Source organism: Ammospiza caudacuta, chromosome 24, assembly GCF_027887145.1.
Source record: "Ammospiza caudacuta isolate bAmmCau1 chromosome 24, bAmmCau1.pri, whole genome shotgun sequence".
NCBI classification, from domain to species: domain Eukaryota; kingdom Metazoa; phylum Chordata; class Aves; order Passeriformes; family Passerellidae; genus Ammospiza; species Ammospiza caudacuta.
Genome location: NC_080616.1, coordinates 2908778 through 2926689, shown reverse-complemented (window position 1 = coordinate 2926689; position 17912 = coordinate 2908778). Strand labels below are relative to the sequence as shown.

Sequence of the window (17912 nt, the reverse complement as noted above, 5' to 3'; positions counted from 1 at the left end):
TGTCCTTAGTCCTCTCAGCTTCTCAGGAGGAAAAATCCTAAGGAAAGGCTTTTTCATAAAAGATGTCTGTGACATGAGGTCACTTAACCTGGAGGAGAGGGGACTGAGAATGGACACAGACCTTCAAGGACAAGGGGAGGAGGGTGGATGCTCACAGTGACTGCTCCACCCATGAACCTCTTATTTCACAAAGTTCCTGCTCCCTCAAAACCGGAGCACTACCAGACCCCACACCACTGGGAGCATTTCACTTTCAAAAGTCTCTGATGGTTCTCCTGGCCTGTCTGCAGTGGGATATGGTGCTGCCATGGGCTCTCACTACAGCTGCTGCTGCAATGAGTCAGGAAATCCATCATCTCCATTTGTGAACACGAGGAATAGCAGGTTTTGGAGTAGATGGCAGCAGGGATATTGGGGATGTTGTGTTTAGAGACATGGGTGCTGTGTCCCAGGCTGGCTGAGGTTTGACAATTTGAGAATGGCTGCCCCAACCATGACCAGCTGAAACCTGGGCAATTCAGCAGCTGACTCACAGCAGGGTCAAAGATCTTCCCTCTGGTGGCAAGGGAGTCCCCTGAGGAGGCAGGCTGATATCTGGGGATGGAAACAATTTTCTTGGTTTAATTTTAGTGTGCTAGAGCCCTGGGGCTAATTGCAATCATGTGCAGGTCCACAAGTAAACTCTCACATGCTTCTTGGGCTGTCAAGGGGCCTGGTGCTTTCCCAGTCTTCCCAGAGAATCAGTTTATGTTTAAAAAAGGATGGGAAACACCCTGGGAATTCCTCCACCAACCCACCTGTGCAGATGGTCTCTCCCTGCCCTCGGAGTGAATCCCAGAGGTGCTGGAACCTGGAGCAGATTCTTGGCTCTGCCTCCTCTGGCTGCTTCACTGCACAAAAACCACCTGGAAAGTGGCCATGGAGATAGGCCTGTGCAGAAAGCATGCAGGGGTACACCCAGGGAAGCAGGTGTGTGGAAACCTGGAAGGGAGCAGGGGAAGGGCCCAACCAAACACCATGCCCCAGATCTGCTGGGATGGGCTGGGGTCTTCATGCATGGAGCCTGGAGCCACCAAGGGCAAGGGTCTCCTCAGCCCCCTCAGACAGGGCAGGCTGACAGGGGGGATGGTAGACAGGAGCTGCTGCTCAGGGATTTTCTGCACTGGCAAGTTCAGCCCTGTGCAGAGACTTTGGGAGTGCAGCTCTTCTGGGGCTGCTCTGCAGCACGCACCTCCTCTCCACAGGGCTGATGCTCCTCAGTGCAAGCTTCATTGCCAGGATCACTGCAAGCCACTCCACAGGCTGCTTTGACCCCTCTGCAAGCTCCTTCCCTTTCAAAATCAACTCCTTGGTCCATGCAAGGACTTTCCAAGGTGGCAGAATATGCTGCTTAATGAGAGTATCTGGAAAACTGGAAACTTCTCCATCCTTCCAGAGCTCCTCATGAGCTGCCTGGATGCTTCTCACCTCCAGGTGTCCTGCCTGGAGCTCCATCAGCAGGAAGGTCCCATGGGCTGACTTGTGCTGCCGCAGCTTCCCAGACACCCCAGCCTTGCTCAGGTGTCCCTGCACAGCCAGGAGTGCCCCTGCTCTGACTCCTGGCTAAACAGGCTGCACCAACAGCAGGGCTCTCTAGCCAAGAAGGAATCCCACACCAAACTCCACGGGGAAAGACTCCAAGTGCAACCACAACCTCACCCCAAAGCATGGAGGGCAAAATGCCTGAGTGCATCCTCCAGGCTGCAGACCCTGCTCCCACAGCAGGCCCACCCTGGCACTCCATTCCTCAGCAAGCCCCAGCCAGCCTGGGGGAGTGTGCAGAGCCTGTGCTGCCCAGCCTGCCTGCACAGCCCAGGGTGTGAGCACTGCCCAGCTCTGTCCTGGGGTGTGAGCATTGCCCTGCACTGCCCAGGGTGTGAGCACTGCACAGCCCGGGGTGTGAGCACTGCACTGCCTGGGGTATGAGCACTGCACTGCCCAGCACTGCCCCAGCATTGGCCTGGCCAGAATTGCCCAGCACTGCCCAGGATGTGAGGACTGCACTGCCCAGCTCCGCCCAGCACTGCCCAGCTCTGCCCAGGGTGTGAGCACTGCCCAGCACTGCCCAGGGTGTGACCACTGCACTGCCCTGCACTGCCCTGCACTGCCCAGCTCTGCCCAGCACAGCCTGGGGTGTGCACTCAGCACTGCCTGACCCCCCTCCCAGCACACCCTGCCCAGCCCTGCCCATGGTTCATCTCCTTATATAGGCAGGCTGGACAGGAGTGGCCTTGCTCAGCACACACCACAAGCCCTGGATGGGCCCTACCCAATGCCCCCCTCACCATCCCCTCCTCTTTTCCTTCTCAGCAGTGACCTCAGGAGCTCCTGAAGCCCAGGACAGGTGCTGACTCACCTGGTGTGTGAGCACACATCAAACAACATCACCAGAAAAGTCAAGTTGCTCAGGATAGCAGGTTTGGAGGTGGCTTGGGACGCTTCAGCAATCCCTAGATAGACCCATCTCTTGGCCAGCCCTGAGCTGTGCAGTGCAGAAATGGCTTTGAGACAAAGGGAATGGTGTGGCCCATCCAAGAGACGCTCCCTTTGGGAGGGAAAAGGAACGTGCAGAGGTTGGAATGCCTTTAATCCCCATGCATGGGCTCCAGGCGCAGTTGCCTCCAGCAATAACAGCCCTTTGACTGTGCTGGCTGAGTCACTTCAGCCTCCCAGGATGGGGACATTTTATCATGCACAGGCCTGCAACTCTGAGGGCTGTGTGTCTGCTGAGCTCTCTTGTGCAAGGATCCTGCTGTGATGGGACCCGATCCCAACATTTTTCTGGTCGTTCAGGCGTGGCCCCTGCCAACAAACAATCCTCCTGCTTGTGAAAATGAAACCCCACCTCTGAGGAGCTGTGATTTATTGTGGTTCCAGTCAGGCCGCTGTGGGCAGCAGGTGGAGTGTCCGTGTCTGCTGGTGTCTGGTACCACCTGAGCAGTGCCAAGCAAGGTGACAGTGCTCCATCCACACCTGGGCTTGAGCCATTGCTGCTCTGAGCAGTCTTTGTCATGTTCATCAGTGTCCTCAGCCTGTCCAGAAGTTGGCTCATCAACCAGCAAGGTCATAGAATCACAAAATGGTTTGGATTTGAAGGAAGCTTAAGGACCATCCCATTTCACCCCCTTCCACTGTCCCAGGATGCTCCAAGCCCCAAACCTGGCCTTGGACACTTCCAGGGATCCAGGGGCAGCCACAGCTTCTCTGGGCACCCTGTGCCAGGGCCTCACCACCCTGAATAAATTCTAAGAAAAATTAGACTCAGCAAGTGAGAAATCACATCAACTAGACCAGGATTGCTCCATGCTTATTATTCCACTTCACTGGGCTGCAGGACTCAGGGGTTTATCTCTCCAGCACACCTTGGCTGCAGAAACAAATCCAGAAGGATTTGAGCTCTAAGGTTGTCTCTAGGCTGCTCTGAAGCAGCACCTTTCTGTAGGAAAGCCAATGAAATCCAGGGATTTTGTTGGAAGGCAGGAGCTGAGGGAGAGGCAGGAACAGACAGATGCTGACAGACAAAGGCTGAGGCCAGTGTGATCTGGGATCTCGGGGTTGCTGTGATTTTGTGGACTGAGGTGCAGCCTCACAGACTGTCTGTGCCTCAGGCAGGCACCCTGCAGCAGAGATCCAGCACCCTGGGCTCCATACAGACCCTGCACCACCCTCCGTGCCCACACCCTGGAGAGCAGCTTCCTACCCTGGGGGCAGCAGGAATGTGGGGAGGGAACAGAGGCTGCCCAAGGCTTTTAGGACCATGAGTCAGGAGGTGACAGATGATTGATTTGAGAATTGTTCCCTCTTTTCAATGCTGCTGACATTCAATGGTGCAGTGACCTCTTGAAGCAGAATGTGTTGGCCATCCTTGGATGCTGCAGGTGGTCTCCTCAGTGAGCTGCAGCATTGTCTTCCCCTTTCTTAAGAGCAGCACCCCAAAGGGCAAAACGCCACAACTTAGACAGGGAGGGACCCAGCAGCCCTGTCCCAGCTTTTCAGATGCCATGCTGTCCTCAGAACCCTTTTGCCATGCTCCTGTTTTATGGTATGGAGCATAAACCAGAATCAGAACCAGCTCTAACCCCAGGAAGGAGGTGGCACAGAGAGCAGGTGTGATCCTGCAGGTGTGTAGGATCTTCCACCAGGTTTTGGTACAATTATTTGAGCTCTTCCCAAAATCATGTTGTATGTTGTTTATGAAAAATAAACAACAAGTAATAAGCAAGGGTGGTCTAATGTGATGTGTAAGGAGTGAGTGCAGTGAGCAGGGCCTGATGGGGGCTGTCCTGTAAGAGAAGCCATCCTGGGACATCCAGGGATAAACACAGCATGTCTTCCCCTGATAAAACCTGAGCTCCCTGTAAGAACAGCTGGAGCTTTCCTGAGCTTGAGGCCCAATGAAGAATTTCTTGTTTAACACCAGGGTGGCCCTGTCCCTAGAATATTATCAAACTCTGTTTGGAATTGGTTTATGGTTTCTCTGTGTCATGCTCTGATGATGAGTTATTGGATTCATTATGTGCAATGTGAAGTGCACTGGTTCTTGTCCCAGTCCCAGCATCTGAAAACTTCTCTAGCTGCTGTGAAAAACAGCATTGTCCACCACTCCAGTGGTTTCTGAGGTCTCTGAAACATCTTCCTTAAATATTGTTTGCCTGCACCAAAATGGTTTCATTTTGGAGCCAGTCCATGCTGATGGTGGTCTGGAAAGTCTCTCAGTCTGTTTTACTGCTTGGAGGAGGGACTTGTACTGAATGGCAGGCAGCAGGATCCAGCAGAAGTGTGACAATGGGCTTTGCTTTAGTGCTGACTTCAGATACTTCCAGTGACCAACACTAAACACCAGGCTCACATTTCAGAGAGCCACTGAGATTCAATGTTTGTCCCACCAAAACCCTGAAAGCACTTTCTGAAGCCTCACTCTGTATCTCTCTGTGCCCAGCTCTGCATCTTCTTGATTTTTAACACACATTAATTATTATTCCAGTTCACTGGGCTGCAGGACCCAGGGTTTATCTCCCCAGCACACCTGGGCTGCAGAAACAAATCCCTCTGCAGGAGCAGGAGTCCCAGGGGCTGTGCTGGTCCCTGTTGCCCACCTGGATGAGGTTTCCACCCCAGGGGCTGCAGAGAACCCCCGGGATCCATCCCTGGGGTTCCCAGGACCCTTGCACAGCTCAGAAGGAGAAGCTCAGCCCGTGGTGATGGAGCTGCAGGGCCCATTGCCAGCAGCCCCACGTGCTGTGGGGTGCCAGCCCTGGCAGGGGGGTGCCAGCAGCCTGGCAGCGTGCCCCCTGTGGGAAGGGGCTCTGGGGGCAGCAGAGGCAGCTCCTGGTGCTCGCTGCCCCTGCCCTTGGCCCGAGCACAGCCAGCAGGAGGGGAGAGATGAGAGATGAGAGATGAGCAGGGGCAGAGGGGGATGAGAGGGGCAGGGAGCTGTGAGGGGCACAGCAGAGGAGCTGAGGGGGCAGCAGCTGTGACTGCCAGAGTGCAGAGGCTTGGAGTGGCCCTTGTGAGCCCCGGGGCCCCTGTGCTGCCCAGGGCCCAGCTGAGCACAGGAGCTGCAGGAGGGGGACATGGCTGGGGGAGCCCCATCCATCCCACTCTTCTACCAGCCCTGCTGTTTCTATTCCAGGCTGCCCAGAGGTGAGGATTTGGCATTTCCCCATCCTTCTGCCTGTTGTCACCTGCTGCTCTGCTGCTGCCTCGCTGGCCAGGGCTTGCCTAGCATCAGGAGGAGCAGAAGCATCACAGGTGGTGTCTCCTGCTCCTCACACCCCCTGCAGTCACCCCCAGTGTCTCTGTTCTCTCCCAAGAGCACTTCTGCCCTGCCCGGGCTCTCCTGTGATTCTCACTAGCCCAGGCAGAGCTATAGCCAATGCCCAGCTGTATTTGTGCAGCCTTTTAGCCCTGTTCATCTATGGAGCTGTCTTGGTTTGGAAAGTCAGATGTGTGCTAAGGAAGGCAGGAGTCTCCCCTGAAATGGAGAATGGAAACCCTCCCCACCCCTCTGAATTGCTATAAATTTTAAATTAAGGGGCGCTCAGGCAAAAATATGGCAGCAGGAAATAACAGTTCTTTAATAGGGAAGAAAATAAAAGGATAAAATAAACAATGCAGTACACTAGAACAACACTGCCAGAGTCAGAACCCAACCTGACACCCTGTGGGTCAGGGTGCTGGCAGCAGTCCCATTGGAATTGTGGCTCAGCCCTCCTGCAGTGTCAGGGCTGGTTCTGCTGGAGCAGGGATCCTGGAGAAAGGTGCAGTCTCTGCCTCTGAAGATGCAGGGGAAGAAGAGGCAGCTGCTGTTCCTCTGGGCAATCCAGTGGAGAAGCTGTGCTGGTGTTCCAGAATCTCCAGATTATATCTGGGTAGGAATGCTTGGCTCCTCCCTCTGGGCTCACATCTCCCAATGGGATGCTGTAGTTCTTATCAGCCATGCAGTGACATTCAATGGCCTCTTATCAGCATCCTGGAGGGAGGAGTGGGTGTGGAAAAGATAAGGAAAACTGCCCACTTGACAACTGCCATACAGATGGCAAATAAAATCCAATTTGCTTGGCAATCCAGGACAGGAGCCTTTCCCTCAGTTTCTCTGTGGAATTCTGCATTTCCGAACTGCTCTTCCACACCAACCTCTCTCCACTTATGTGCAAGTTGTTGGCAGGAATGCCAGGTGAGATGCTGTCAATCCTTAATCATATTCTTCATTTGGAAGGGAACCATTTATTAAGTGTGGCCTCTCTGCTGCCCTTTTGTACCAAACACATCTTCTCCCCTGCACTGAATGTCAAAATTTAACATTTTACTAAAGGAAAGCATAAGTTATGGTAGCTGGTGTCTATTCTTTCTTCTCCATTCTTATGCTCTTTTACTCTGTATAAAAAAGAAATTTTGGCACAACTCATTTTTCACAAGCTACTACTGACAGTTCCTCATTTCCTTGCTCTTTCTTCTGTGTTCATACAAATAGTTTACTGGTAAGTCCCCATTTTCTTCCAGAAGTTGAAGAGTTTTGTGCCCTAAAGCTTCCCTTTTTTAAAGGATGTCTCTTTCAAATTTTCCTTCCTCATCAGACTCTGAATCCTTAGCAGAAAGGCTGCAGTCACTGCAATGGGTCCATGTTCTTTGGGCTGCCCCTCACCACTGAGACCACGACACTGGCAGTAAATTATGATAGGACCCTAAGCACCACTCCCTTTTTCATGCCATCTCCAATCACTCTAAGGAGGTTTTTGAGTAACCTCAGGAATGTAAAACCTTCCTTTTTAGGCACTTCCCCAGGCCCAGCTACCTTGCTGGGATGTGTCTGTCACCCAGGGGAGCTTGTGTCAGAGATGTCCCAGCTCTGGAAGGAGCAAAGTTCAGGACAGAGTTATGTCCAGAGTCAGGAACAGCCTTTGCAAAGGTGCTGAGATGATGGCAGCAGTAAACTCAGATGTGCGGGGTTCCAGTGGGTCAGGGAGAGAGGATTGTGTCTGACCAGGTCTGGAGCAGCCCTTGGAGTGTGGTTCTCACTCTGCCTCCATGCCTAGATCTGTTCACACACCCACCCCACCCCTGTGTCGCTGTCGAGGCGGTCACGGCACAAAGCAGAGACCACAAGCAGTCTCAGATGGCAACTCTTTATTATTGAACATGGCTGACCTTTTATTTACTTTCTAATTGTTTATACTTCTTTTACCTTAACTATTGGCTACAATAAGTTAACATAACACTATTGGTGAAAAGCTACAGTGACTTCAACTAACTTTCTAAAAATACTTCATCTCTTCTTATCTTCAGTTCTTCACTTCTCTTGGTGTCTTTGGTTACAGCCTTGAGAGAGCTCCTTGCCAGCTTCTTCTTGCTTCTTATCAGCTTCTTCTCGCTCCTTTAGCTAACAGGCTTGCTGTTAGCCCCTTCCACACCCCTGGGTGCACTGTCCCCTTTGTCTCCTCCTTTCCCATTCCTGTGTAGGTGTCCCCATGTTCATGGCCCTCCTCCATGCCCTGCACTCATTTCCACCCCTGAAGCTCCTCCTGGCTCCTGCCTGTCCAGCCCACCAGCCCCAGGCACCTGCTCTCTCTGCAGCCTCTGGTTTGGTTTTTTCCACGGCAGTTCCAGTTCCTGCTGCCAGCTGTGGGGTTCCTGAGCAAATATCTGTGAGCAGCTCCTCCTCACCCTCTGTGCCTGCTGTGCCTCAGTGGGGTAGGAAAGCTGCCCAGGGCTGGTTTCCATCCCCTCTGGAGGGAACCACTGAGGGAACACACATGGGCAAAGGCTGCCTGACTCCAGGATAAATGTGGGACAGCCTGGCTCAGAGCACTGGTGTCAGTCTGGGGTAACAGAGGCACATCTGCAGAGCAGAGGCCCCCTTGTGCAGCACCAAACTCATCCCTTGGCCCTTCTGCTGCACCTCCTGGGCCACACTGGGCTGCAGCTCATCTGCCAGCTTACCTGCCAGCCACCTTTTAAGAGCCCTTGCTGGCCAAGTGATGCTTTCCAGCCTTTCCAGCAAGAGCCCAGAACAACTTGAGAAACAAGCAGCAGCATCCTCCATTTCATGTCAGGCTGTTTTTGTTGGGTTTTTAACAAAGTTTTCTTTTTTCTAATTATAGGATGTTGCAGAACAATCAGCTGAGCAGCATCCCTGCAGAGGCACTGAGAGATCTTCCAAATCTCCAATCTCTGTAAGTCATTAAAAATCAATGCTGCGAGCTGCACAGTCCCTTGGGTACCCCAGGCTTCCCAGCATTTGAGTCATTAGTTCCTTTGTCAAGGATGTTCTGTTCCTTCTTCCTTTTCTTTTCCAATTTATTCAAAGATTACTGTCACTTAGAGTGGAAGGGAGGGGAGGGCAGTTTTCAAGGAAGAAACACTGTCTTGGTGGAGGATGTTGAAATTACAGCTCCCCATGTGTGCATTGTGATGAAAAGGCCACCAGAGCCAATGCATATTTCAAGGAACATTGGAAAATATCCACCCAGAGAGTCTCTGTCCTCTGCACCGTGGACCACAGTGGGGAAAGGACCTGCCAGGGAGCACAGAGCTCAGTCTGGGCTGGCAAAGGGCAAATTGGGCTGTTTAACCCAAAAGGAGGATAATTGTGGCAGGGTAGAACTGCTTTAAAGACTTTAACAATTCAGCCCTGTGACTGTGCTTTTCCTGTACCCACAGCAGGTCTGTGCTCCCATGTTCCCTAAAAATCACAGCACTTTGGAATTCTGCTGTTTCCTGAGTAGGGGCGGAGTTGAGACCAGACCTGGGAGTGCCAGTGGATTTAGGGAAGGTGTGTTTGGTGCAGGGAGCACAGCTGAAGCTTGTAAGAGTGTTTGAGTTGGGCTGAACCACTGCAAATCTGCCCTTATCCCTTAATCCTTAACTTCAGTCCCAGGTTTACACAGCCCTTTTATCCCAGAAATGTTTTCTGGCAGTCTCCTGCTTGGAGCAGGACTATCCCAAATACTCAGGGGGCAGCTGCAGCTTTGTCTCTTCAAGCACAGAGATTCCCCTCTCACTGGTAGCCTGGAGCTGCTATTCCTGGGGAAGAAACTTTTTCTCAAGTCCAACCTAAAACTCCTGGAAGGAAATTTGTGGCCATTACCCTTTGTTTGATCACCTGGAACCACCCTGAAGGGCTTGGCTCCATCATCTTTGCTTGCAGGCCCTTGGCAGTTCTCCTCTCAGCCCCTTCCTTGCTCCTTCCACTGCTGCTCATGGGGAAATGCCCTGGGACCCTGGCTCAGCCACTGGACCTGTCTCATTCCTCCTCATCCTCCTTACACTGGGCACAGTTCTTCATGTGTGGCCCTCCCAGCACCCAGTAGGAGTTTCTGTAAATATGAATTTAAATATTAATTTGCAATGGGGGTGTTGGCTGTGCAGGATGTGAATGTTCTTTCTGCCAGAAGAGATTTGAAATATTTGTTGTTGAAACATCACTGGCACATGGTTGTGGTTATTATTAAATTGTGTTGACATCACCACCAGTGCCAGAGTCAAGACCCCCACTCCAGGGATTTTGAGATCAGGTTGTTTTCCAAGTGATTTCTCTTTCAAGGGAAGCATGGCATGGAAGGTGTGCTGGTTCTTGGTTTCTTTTCTGCCTCTCTCAGGGTCAGGATTGAAAGTGCTCAAGATGATATTTCGTGTTCAGACTCAGATGTTTCTTTTTTCCTTATCTATGTTACAGTCTCACAAGCAGTGAGTTCTGCAGTATTTCATTAACAAGCTACAAAAATGGCCCCATATCTATCACTACAAGGTCTTTAAAGGATAAACTATCCAATTAAGAAATGACACTTAAATGATTTTTACTTTTAACCCAATAACCAACCTCCCATGCCCTGCAATGCAGGTTTGTTAATCCAATTACACAAAACCACCCAAACCCATGGACAAGGTGAATAAGAAGGAGCAGCCTCTGCCCTAAAACCTCCATCTTGCTTTATATATATTACTATATTCCAAAACCTTAAACTCTTAAGTTTTAGGTTTTACATGCTCCTCTATGATATTACAGAGGCCATACCCTATGATATTACCTACCCTGTGATATCACACACTTTCATTCAAACTCCACACCCACAATCCCAGTTCTGTCATTCCCTTTTGGAAGCTTCTCCACGGCCTCAGGTCAATGCAGTGTTCTCCTGGGGGTCAGTGCCTGCCAGTACAGAAAGTCTGGAATTCTCAGCATCCAGGGGGGTTCCAGCAGCAGGTCACAGCCCCAGGAACTGCCCCAGAACACCCCTTGCCATCAGCCTGTCTCTACTGTGCCCTGCCAGTGTGTGACAGCCAGTGCCACCAGAGCAGAGCCAGCCTTGCCTCGTGAAGGTTCTGCCACAGCCTCCAGTGCAGCTCTGGCCACCAGTCCTGGGGCATTCACTACTGCCAGGGCTGGGAGGTTCACATGCTCCATGTCCTCAGCCCTCAGCACCTGCCAAAATACCACAGGGCAGATGCCAACCACCCCAAGAAGACACCTGCAGCACTCTGGGGTTGTTTAAGGGGCAGGGTGGGAGGATCCTTGTGTGAATTAGCACTGAGGTACCTGCTCCTAATGCATCTTGAGGCCACCTCACCCAGGGTGGTTTTCCCAGGTGTCTCCAAAATGGGTCAGGAGCTAAGGCCAGCTGGGTTCCAGTGCTCTTCCTGCAGAAACTAAAGAGTAAAAGCAAATTTTTGGAAGAAATAATCTGCTTTAGACAACCTGAGGGAGACTGGTCTTGAAACCTGCCTGCAGTGAAACCTGCCCTGAGCACGAGAGGACAGGAGGGAGCTGTTCTCCAGGGTGGGTACTCCACAGGATGGTTATTCTCCAGGGAACAGGCACAGCCAGCTCTGCCCTGCATTGCACCACACCAAACTCCTCTTCTGCCTCCAGCCTGACTTCTTTAAAGTGTGGAGGGCATGTGCAGACAAAGGTGATGATTTGCACTTTCATATAATCACAGAATCATCAAGGTTGGAGGAGACCCTCAGGATCATCTAATCGCCACCAGCCCAGCACCACCACATTGATCCCACACCAAACTCCTGAGGGCCACATCCAGAGACCTTTGAACACCTCCAGAGACAATGATCCACCACCTCCCTGGGCAACTTATCCCAGTGTCTGACCACTCCTTCAAAGCAAAAATAATTTCTAATATCTAATCTGAATCTCCCCTAGAGAAGCATAGGGCCATTTCCTCTTTTCCTATCCCCACTCCTTTTAGGCAGCTGTAGAGAGCAGCTTTCTCCTCCTCCCACATGAGCTGCCCTGCAGAGACTCTTGGGCTGGTGAGGTCCCAAGAACCAGGTCTGGTGACACAGCCCAGTGTCTGAAGAGGAATACAGGGCTGAGATGCTCTGCTTGGTTTCCACCGCCACTCCAAATGTGGCTACTCACCTCAGACCAAGAGACTCCATTCAGGTCTGCACTGAAGTGATTTTTTCCCCCCTCTTTTTCAAATATCTGAGTCATTTTCCACAAGTTTATGAGACTCCTGTGTATCCATTGCCAAAAACTTTGCCAGCCTGGAACACCTACAGGTCACCCACAGCTCTGTTTTCAGGAATTACCGGTCAGGCCATGTGACCCCCAGTGTCTTTGTGCTGCTCAGAGATTCCTTTTTTCCATTCAGAAGGGGAAGTGGCTTTGAGGCACACCACGACAGCCCAGACTTGTGTGGCACTTGGTGAAATATTAACTCTGTGTTTGCATGTTGGCCACACATCCTAAGCAAGCAGGACAGCAGGGAAGGGGTGAAAATGGGAGCCAACAGGAGTGGGGTGGAACCAGCACCAGACAGAAAGAGATTGTGTGGTGATTATTTTCTTGCTCTTTCAAGTGTTTACATTTGGTGTCCATGTTTGTCCTTCTGGGGTTCAGGCAGGATTTGAAGGGAAAGTGGGCATCCCTCAGGGACAAACTGACACAGCAGAGGAAAGGCAGATTCTTAATAACCAAGTCTTTTCTCAGGATTACAACAGAAGCAGCAGAACCAAGTGGAGACTGAGAACAATTGTTTTCAGCTAAGTTCTATCAGAAAAACTTGCCAATCAGTTCAAGAGATGAGGTGATCAGACAAATGGGACAGAAAGGGATGCTCTAGCCACTGTGGGACAGAGGCAGGCTGGCATTCACTGCTTGCACAGCACAAAGGTAGATTTGAAATGCAGCAAAAACCTGTGTCAGCGAACTCCAGTTGTCTCCAAATGTGGCAGCTGCCTTGGCTTCAGGGCATTTAGAGAGAATGAGACAGGACACATCACCCAGGCTTTGGAATTGAGCTGCAGGGTCCCTTTGTGGCACTGCTGTGGTCCAAGCCTGGCCCCAGGCAGGAGAAACATCCAGACCTGCCCTGAGTCCCTCTGTTTGCTGGCTGAGAGTGCTGGGCAGGGCAGGCAGCTCCTGCAGGGTGCATGCACAGAGATGAAGAACCAGCTGGAAATCTGCAGGGAATCTGGGAGTCCCTGACAGCAGGAGATCAGCTTCATGTACCTGCTCAAGGAGAGGGAGGCCAGGCAGGAAGAAACTTCAATAAATGCTCTCACTCAGAGGGCTGAAGGAAAGATATTCCTCATTTTTATCCAAAGGGGAACACTCTGACTCTCCCATCTCACTGAAACTTGCCTGAAACATTTTTTTCTGGTTTGCTGTCTGTCCAATGAAGGATCTGCAGTAACTTGGGCTCCCAGGGAGCCAGTGTGCCTCATCTAGAGTTGTTAAAATTAGTGTTCTGCCAGTGCTGGTTTGTCACAGACATCTTTTATGGAAAATCCTTTCCTTAGGATTTTTCCTCCTAAGAAACTGAGAAGCCTCAAAAACAAAATGTAAACAATGGTTATCTGCTGCTGTGGAATGCAATAGGGGCATCTGTGATTGGTCTCATAGAGTTATTTCTAATTAATGGCCAATCACAGTCAGCTGGCTCGGAAAGAGAGTCCGAGCCACAAACTTTTATCATTCCTTCTTATTCTATTCTTAGCTAGCCTTCTGATGAAATCCTTTCTTCTATTCTTTTAGTATAGTTTTAATATAATATATATCATAAAATAATAAATCAAGCCTTCTGAAACATGGAGTCAGATCCACGTCTCTTCCCTCATCCTCAGACCCCTGTGAACACGGTCACACTGGTTCCACAGAATGTCCTTTGTGAGGGACACCACCCCTGCCATGAAAAACACCTGGAGTCCATGGGTTGGCAGCTTTGAGGAAGCTCCTTACCCACAGACAGGTCCCCAGGTGCTGATGCAGGTTGAAGTGCCCTGTGCAGAGTGATCAGAGCCAGGGCACAGTCAGAGCATGAACTCTCTGCTCCAGAGCCCTCAACGCCAGGAAAGCCTGGGGCTCTCTTGCAGTGCACCTGCACCCCCTGTGCCTTTCACCTCTGCCTTCATGGCAGCCTGAACACAGGGCTCCAGCTTATCCTCTGTACCAAGAGCAGGGGCTCTCTGCACCTGGGGCCTGCTCACATCTGGCTCTGAAACACATTCTGTCATACACATTTAGTTATAAATCTGTCTTGGTTTCTCACTCTGAAAGGAAATGAGCATGTAATAGCCACACAACATTTTTTGTCTAAATGTAACACATTGATCTGTAAAACACAGATAAAAAGGGAGAAACACAGGTGTCACAAAGACCATGCTTACACTGTTCTGCTTCTCTTCTTGTCTTCTGATGGGGACCTGTCTGTGGGTAAGGAGCTTTCTCAAAGCTGCCAACTCATGGACTTCAGGTGTGCAGAATTTTTCATGGCAGGGGTGGTGTCCCCCACAAAAGACATGCTGTGCAACCAGCACTGCCAGAACACAAATTTTAACAACTCTTGATAAGGCACATTGGCTCCTGGGAGCCCAAGTTACTGAAAGTCCTTCACTGGACAGACAGCTGTCGTTATAGGACATGAAAGAACACAAGCTCACACTGCTGTTCTCAAGGTGAAGAAAAAGGGAAGTTTACTTTTTGACTTCAACATTTATAGTTTTCCAAAAGTGACAGTGGATTGCAGGGTGACAGTGCCACCTCTCCAATGACACTGGACAAACCAACAGTCCATCAACTTTCTCCTCCTCCATAAAGGGATGCAAAACAATCAGTTATTTACAGAAAGTGTGTGAGGAAGTTCGCTACAAGAATGTCAACATCAGAAGGCTTAGAAAATCTTAAAAAACCAAGGTGACAGCAAACCAGAAAAAAAATGGTTCAGGCAAGTTTCAGTGAGATGACAGAGTCAGAGTGTTCCCCTTTGGATTCCTGCTCTTGGACATTCCCGTTGCCCTGTGTGATCCCCCCATATCCTTCCTAACCAAGGAAGATGCAGCTCTGAGTTCTGGCTAATAAATAACATTTCAAACATGGTAAGAGGGCTCCCTCCTGCAAACTCTCCCCGGGGTGCTGTGAATCCCAGGTTTCCATCCATCCCACATAACTCTGTGCCAAAAGGGCATTGGTAGGTAGGATGCCATCATGCCATGTTCTGACCCAAAGCTTGGCTGCTCCAGCTTGGACCACTGGGTATCACCAACCATTGGTCATCAGGGGCCTCCTGTGGTCTGCACCACCCCTCCTGAAAGGGTTTGGCTTTCCCCAGCAGTATCCATGGGTCATTCTGTCCATGGATGTCAGCCAGTATGAGGAGGCAAGTGTCACACCCACGCAGACAGCCCCATCCACATCACACACCCCTGTGCTTAAAAAAACCCCTCACCAGGTCCTGCAAAGCTGCAGCCATGCCCAGACCAGAACCAGAGCTGTCAGCTCCAGGATGGGGACACATCACTGTCTGGAGCTGTCAGGAAGGACACCTTGACAGCTTTCTCTAGATGAACACAAAGAGGAATTTGGATTTCCAAAGAAAAGTCCGAGCTCTGGAGACCAAGCCTCCCACCAAGCATGAGGGAGCTGCTTCCCAGCAGGTTTGATTTATCTGGAAGCATGTTGGGAAGGCCAGTGGGGAGGATTAGAAAGAACATTCACACCTGATGGCAATGCTCTGAGCCCTGCAAGGGCTGCCAAGGCCTTACATAATGCTCAGATGCAGTTGTGCTCCCCTGGCAGAGTGTCTGGCTGCCAGTGGTTTGTAGGTGCAGTAACAACATACCATGTGCATGCTGGAAGAGTCGTGTGTCAGTCTAATTAACGACTTTGTGGTTTGTGAGCACTTACCTAAAGCAGATGGGCACTGTGTCTGTTCCTCTGCCAGGCAGAAAGAGTCCAAGGTATTTCAAAGTGAGCAGGTGCTATAAATTATAATTACCAAGCTTGTCGAGGTAGAGAAAGCAGAGAGAAAAAAAACCTGGTGGATTAAGAGATCAAGATAAACTCCTGGTTTTTTTCTTTTTCAAGTGCCTATGGAAAGCTTTTTTGAGAGTTTCTTGCAGATCAGCATTTTGGGAAGGTGTTTAGCATGTGTCTGGCTCTTCAGTGTGAGTGTTGTCTATATCAGCCTGGGGGGGTAGGGAGGATTTACTGCCAGGCAGAAGAGTTAAACCTCAAGATCCTGCACCATGAGACTGAGCTCCCCTTACCCCTTTTCCACACTGCACTTTGGGTTTTCTCTCTCTGGCAAGATGCTCCATTCTGCTGGCAAATCAGCCTTGTGGTTCATTCCCTAACTCTGTATCCCACAAGGATTGACTCTCCTGCTGTTGGGCTTGATGGCATCCAGGAAAACAACCTGTGACTGTGTCCCCATCTTCTTCTGTCTCTTGGCAACTCCTCCTGTGTGCAGAAAAGGAACTGCTTCCCTCCTGCCAGCATGTGCCAGTGCCCTACAGCCAGCCATGCTCTGCTGCCTTGTGGCAAATGCAGCAGGGCAGAGGCAGCCACTGCCAGCCCCAGCGTGCAGCAGCCCCATTCCCTCTGATCCTGGCCTTGCCCTCATTTTATTTCCCCTTTCTCCATCACACTCTTGCCTCCCTCTTGAATATTTTCAGAATTCTCCTGCCACTGTGCCATGAACCTGCTGTTCCCAGCTGAAATCATCCATGGTTCCCCTGAGCAGCTCTCTGGTCCCATCAGCACCATCCCCACCAAGGGCTCGTTCTTGTTTGTGACTCTTGTGTGACAGCAGGGCTGTGTTCTGCTCATCTGGCCTTCACAAGCTGAGGGGGTGCAATGTGGAGGAGAAACTCTGCCATAAATGTTGTTCTTAAAAACACTGAAATCATCTTCCTGCTTGCTAAAGCTGTAATTTCCCATTATATTCTGATTTCCCTCCAGCTGTACTTGACCCATAATCAATAAATGCTAAATCAGCCTGACATGTAACTCCCTGTACACAGTTTAATTGTACCTCTAACTAAAACAATCCACTTCCTCCATCCCATTAGTTTGCCACCATTTGGACTCCTGTGGAAATGCAATAAAGGCTGCTCCCTCCCCTGTCCCTTAAGGCAGGTAATTATTTTCATACATATGGCCAGAGATTAAAATGCAAAAAATGACTTATAGCAATTTGAGAACATGTGGACTTTGATGTAGACGAAGGAGGAAGGCTCTCCCCACCAGATCAGATTCTCACAAGCATATAAATTCTTATGACAGAAGGAAGAAAAAAATTCCTTTGGAATCAACATGGCCTGAAGAGCTCAGTCTGTTCATTCCTCATTTCACTTCTTTGATCTGTTTGAGATTTGACAGTTTGCTGTTCACAGCAATATTCCTCTCTATAAATCACAGGTGATGCTGTGAGGTTTGGGGAAGGTGTTGTTTCCATGGGTTGTTTAGGGGATAAAAGCTGTGGACAAACTGACACCTATAAAGTCAATAAAGCACAGCAGTGACCAGCACCCTGCTGGCACAGGAGCTGTCTTGTGGTGAGCCCACCTCAACTCTGATTTGCTGGCTACAGAGTCTTTCTGGAGCACAAAAGGAGACCAGGGAAGAGCAGTGAGGTTGCTCTGATGGAGTGCATGAAGATGGGCTAAAGCAAAGTGACTGCAAATGTTTCCCTGGTGATTGCTGCTGCTGCTGAGCACACAGGACCTTGGATTTCCCCTCTTATGGACTCCTCTGCAGCAGGGAAAGGAGCCCAGGGTGGGCATCACAGTGCCAGCACCATGCTGTCCTTCCACTTGTGAGGGCACAGGCTGGTCAAAACCTTCCCATCCCAGCTCTGAACTCCCCTTTTCCCTGAGACCTCTCTTCCAGCTCTGGACAACAGCACAATCAAGTCAAGGAGCTCTGTCCCCACTCCTGTTTTCACAATCCTGATCTCCATTTTGGCACTTCAGGCTTTGATAAGATTTCTCCAAAGGAGATACGCTGGGAGGGTCCAAGAGCAAACATTCACCACATTGAAGTGACCACTGCAGGCAGATGTGCCACACATCTGGATGCACTGAAGTTCATTTTCAGGCACTGATGTAGCCATGGTGTGGTGAGTCTTTGCTGA

The 17912-nt window shown here is 50.5% G+C and overlaps 1 protein-coding gene across 1 annotated transcript in view; it reads left to right on the top strand.

Annotated features, from left to right (window-relative positions):
* LGR6 (leucine rich repeat containing G protein-coupled receptor 6) overlaps nucleotides 1–17912 on the top strand; it is a 172217-nt gene that overhangs the window by 81967 nt on the left and 72338 nt on the right. Inside the window, exon 4 of the mRNA XM_058819408.1 lies at nucleotides 8640–8711. Coding sequence (XP_058675391.1) covers nucleotides 8640–8711 — 72 coding nt within the window. The remainder of the gene's footprint in view (nucleotides 1–8639; nucleotides 8712–17912) is intronic.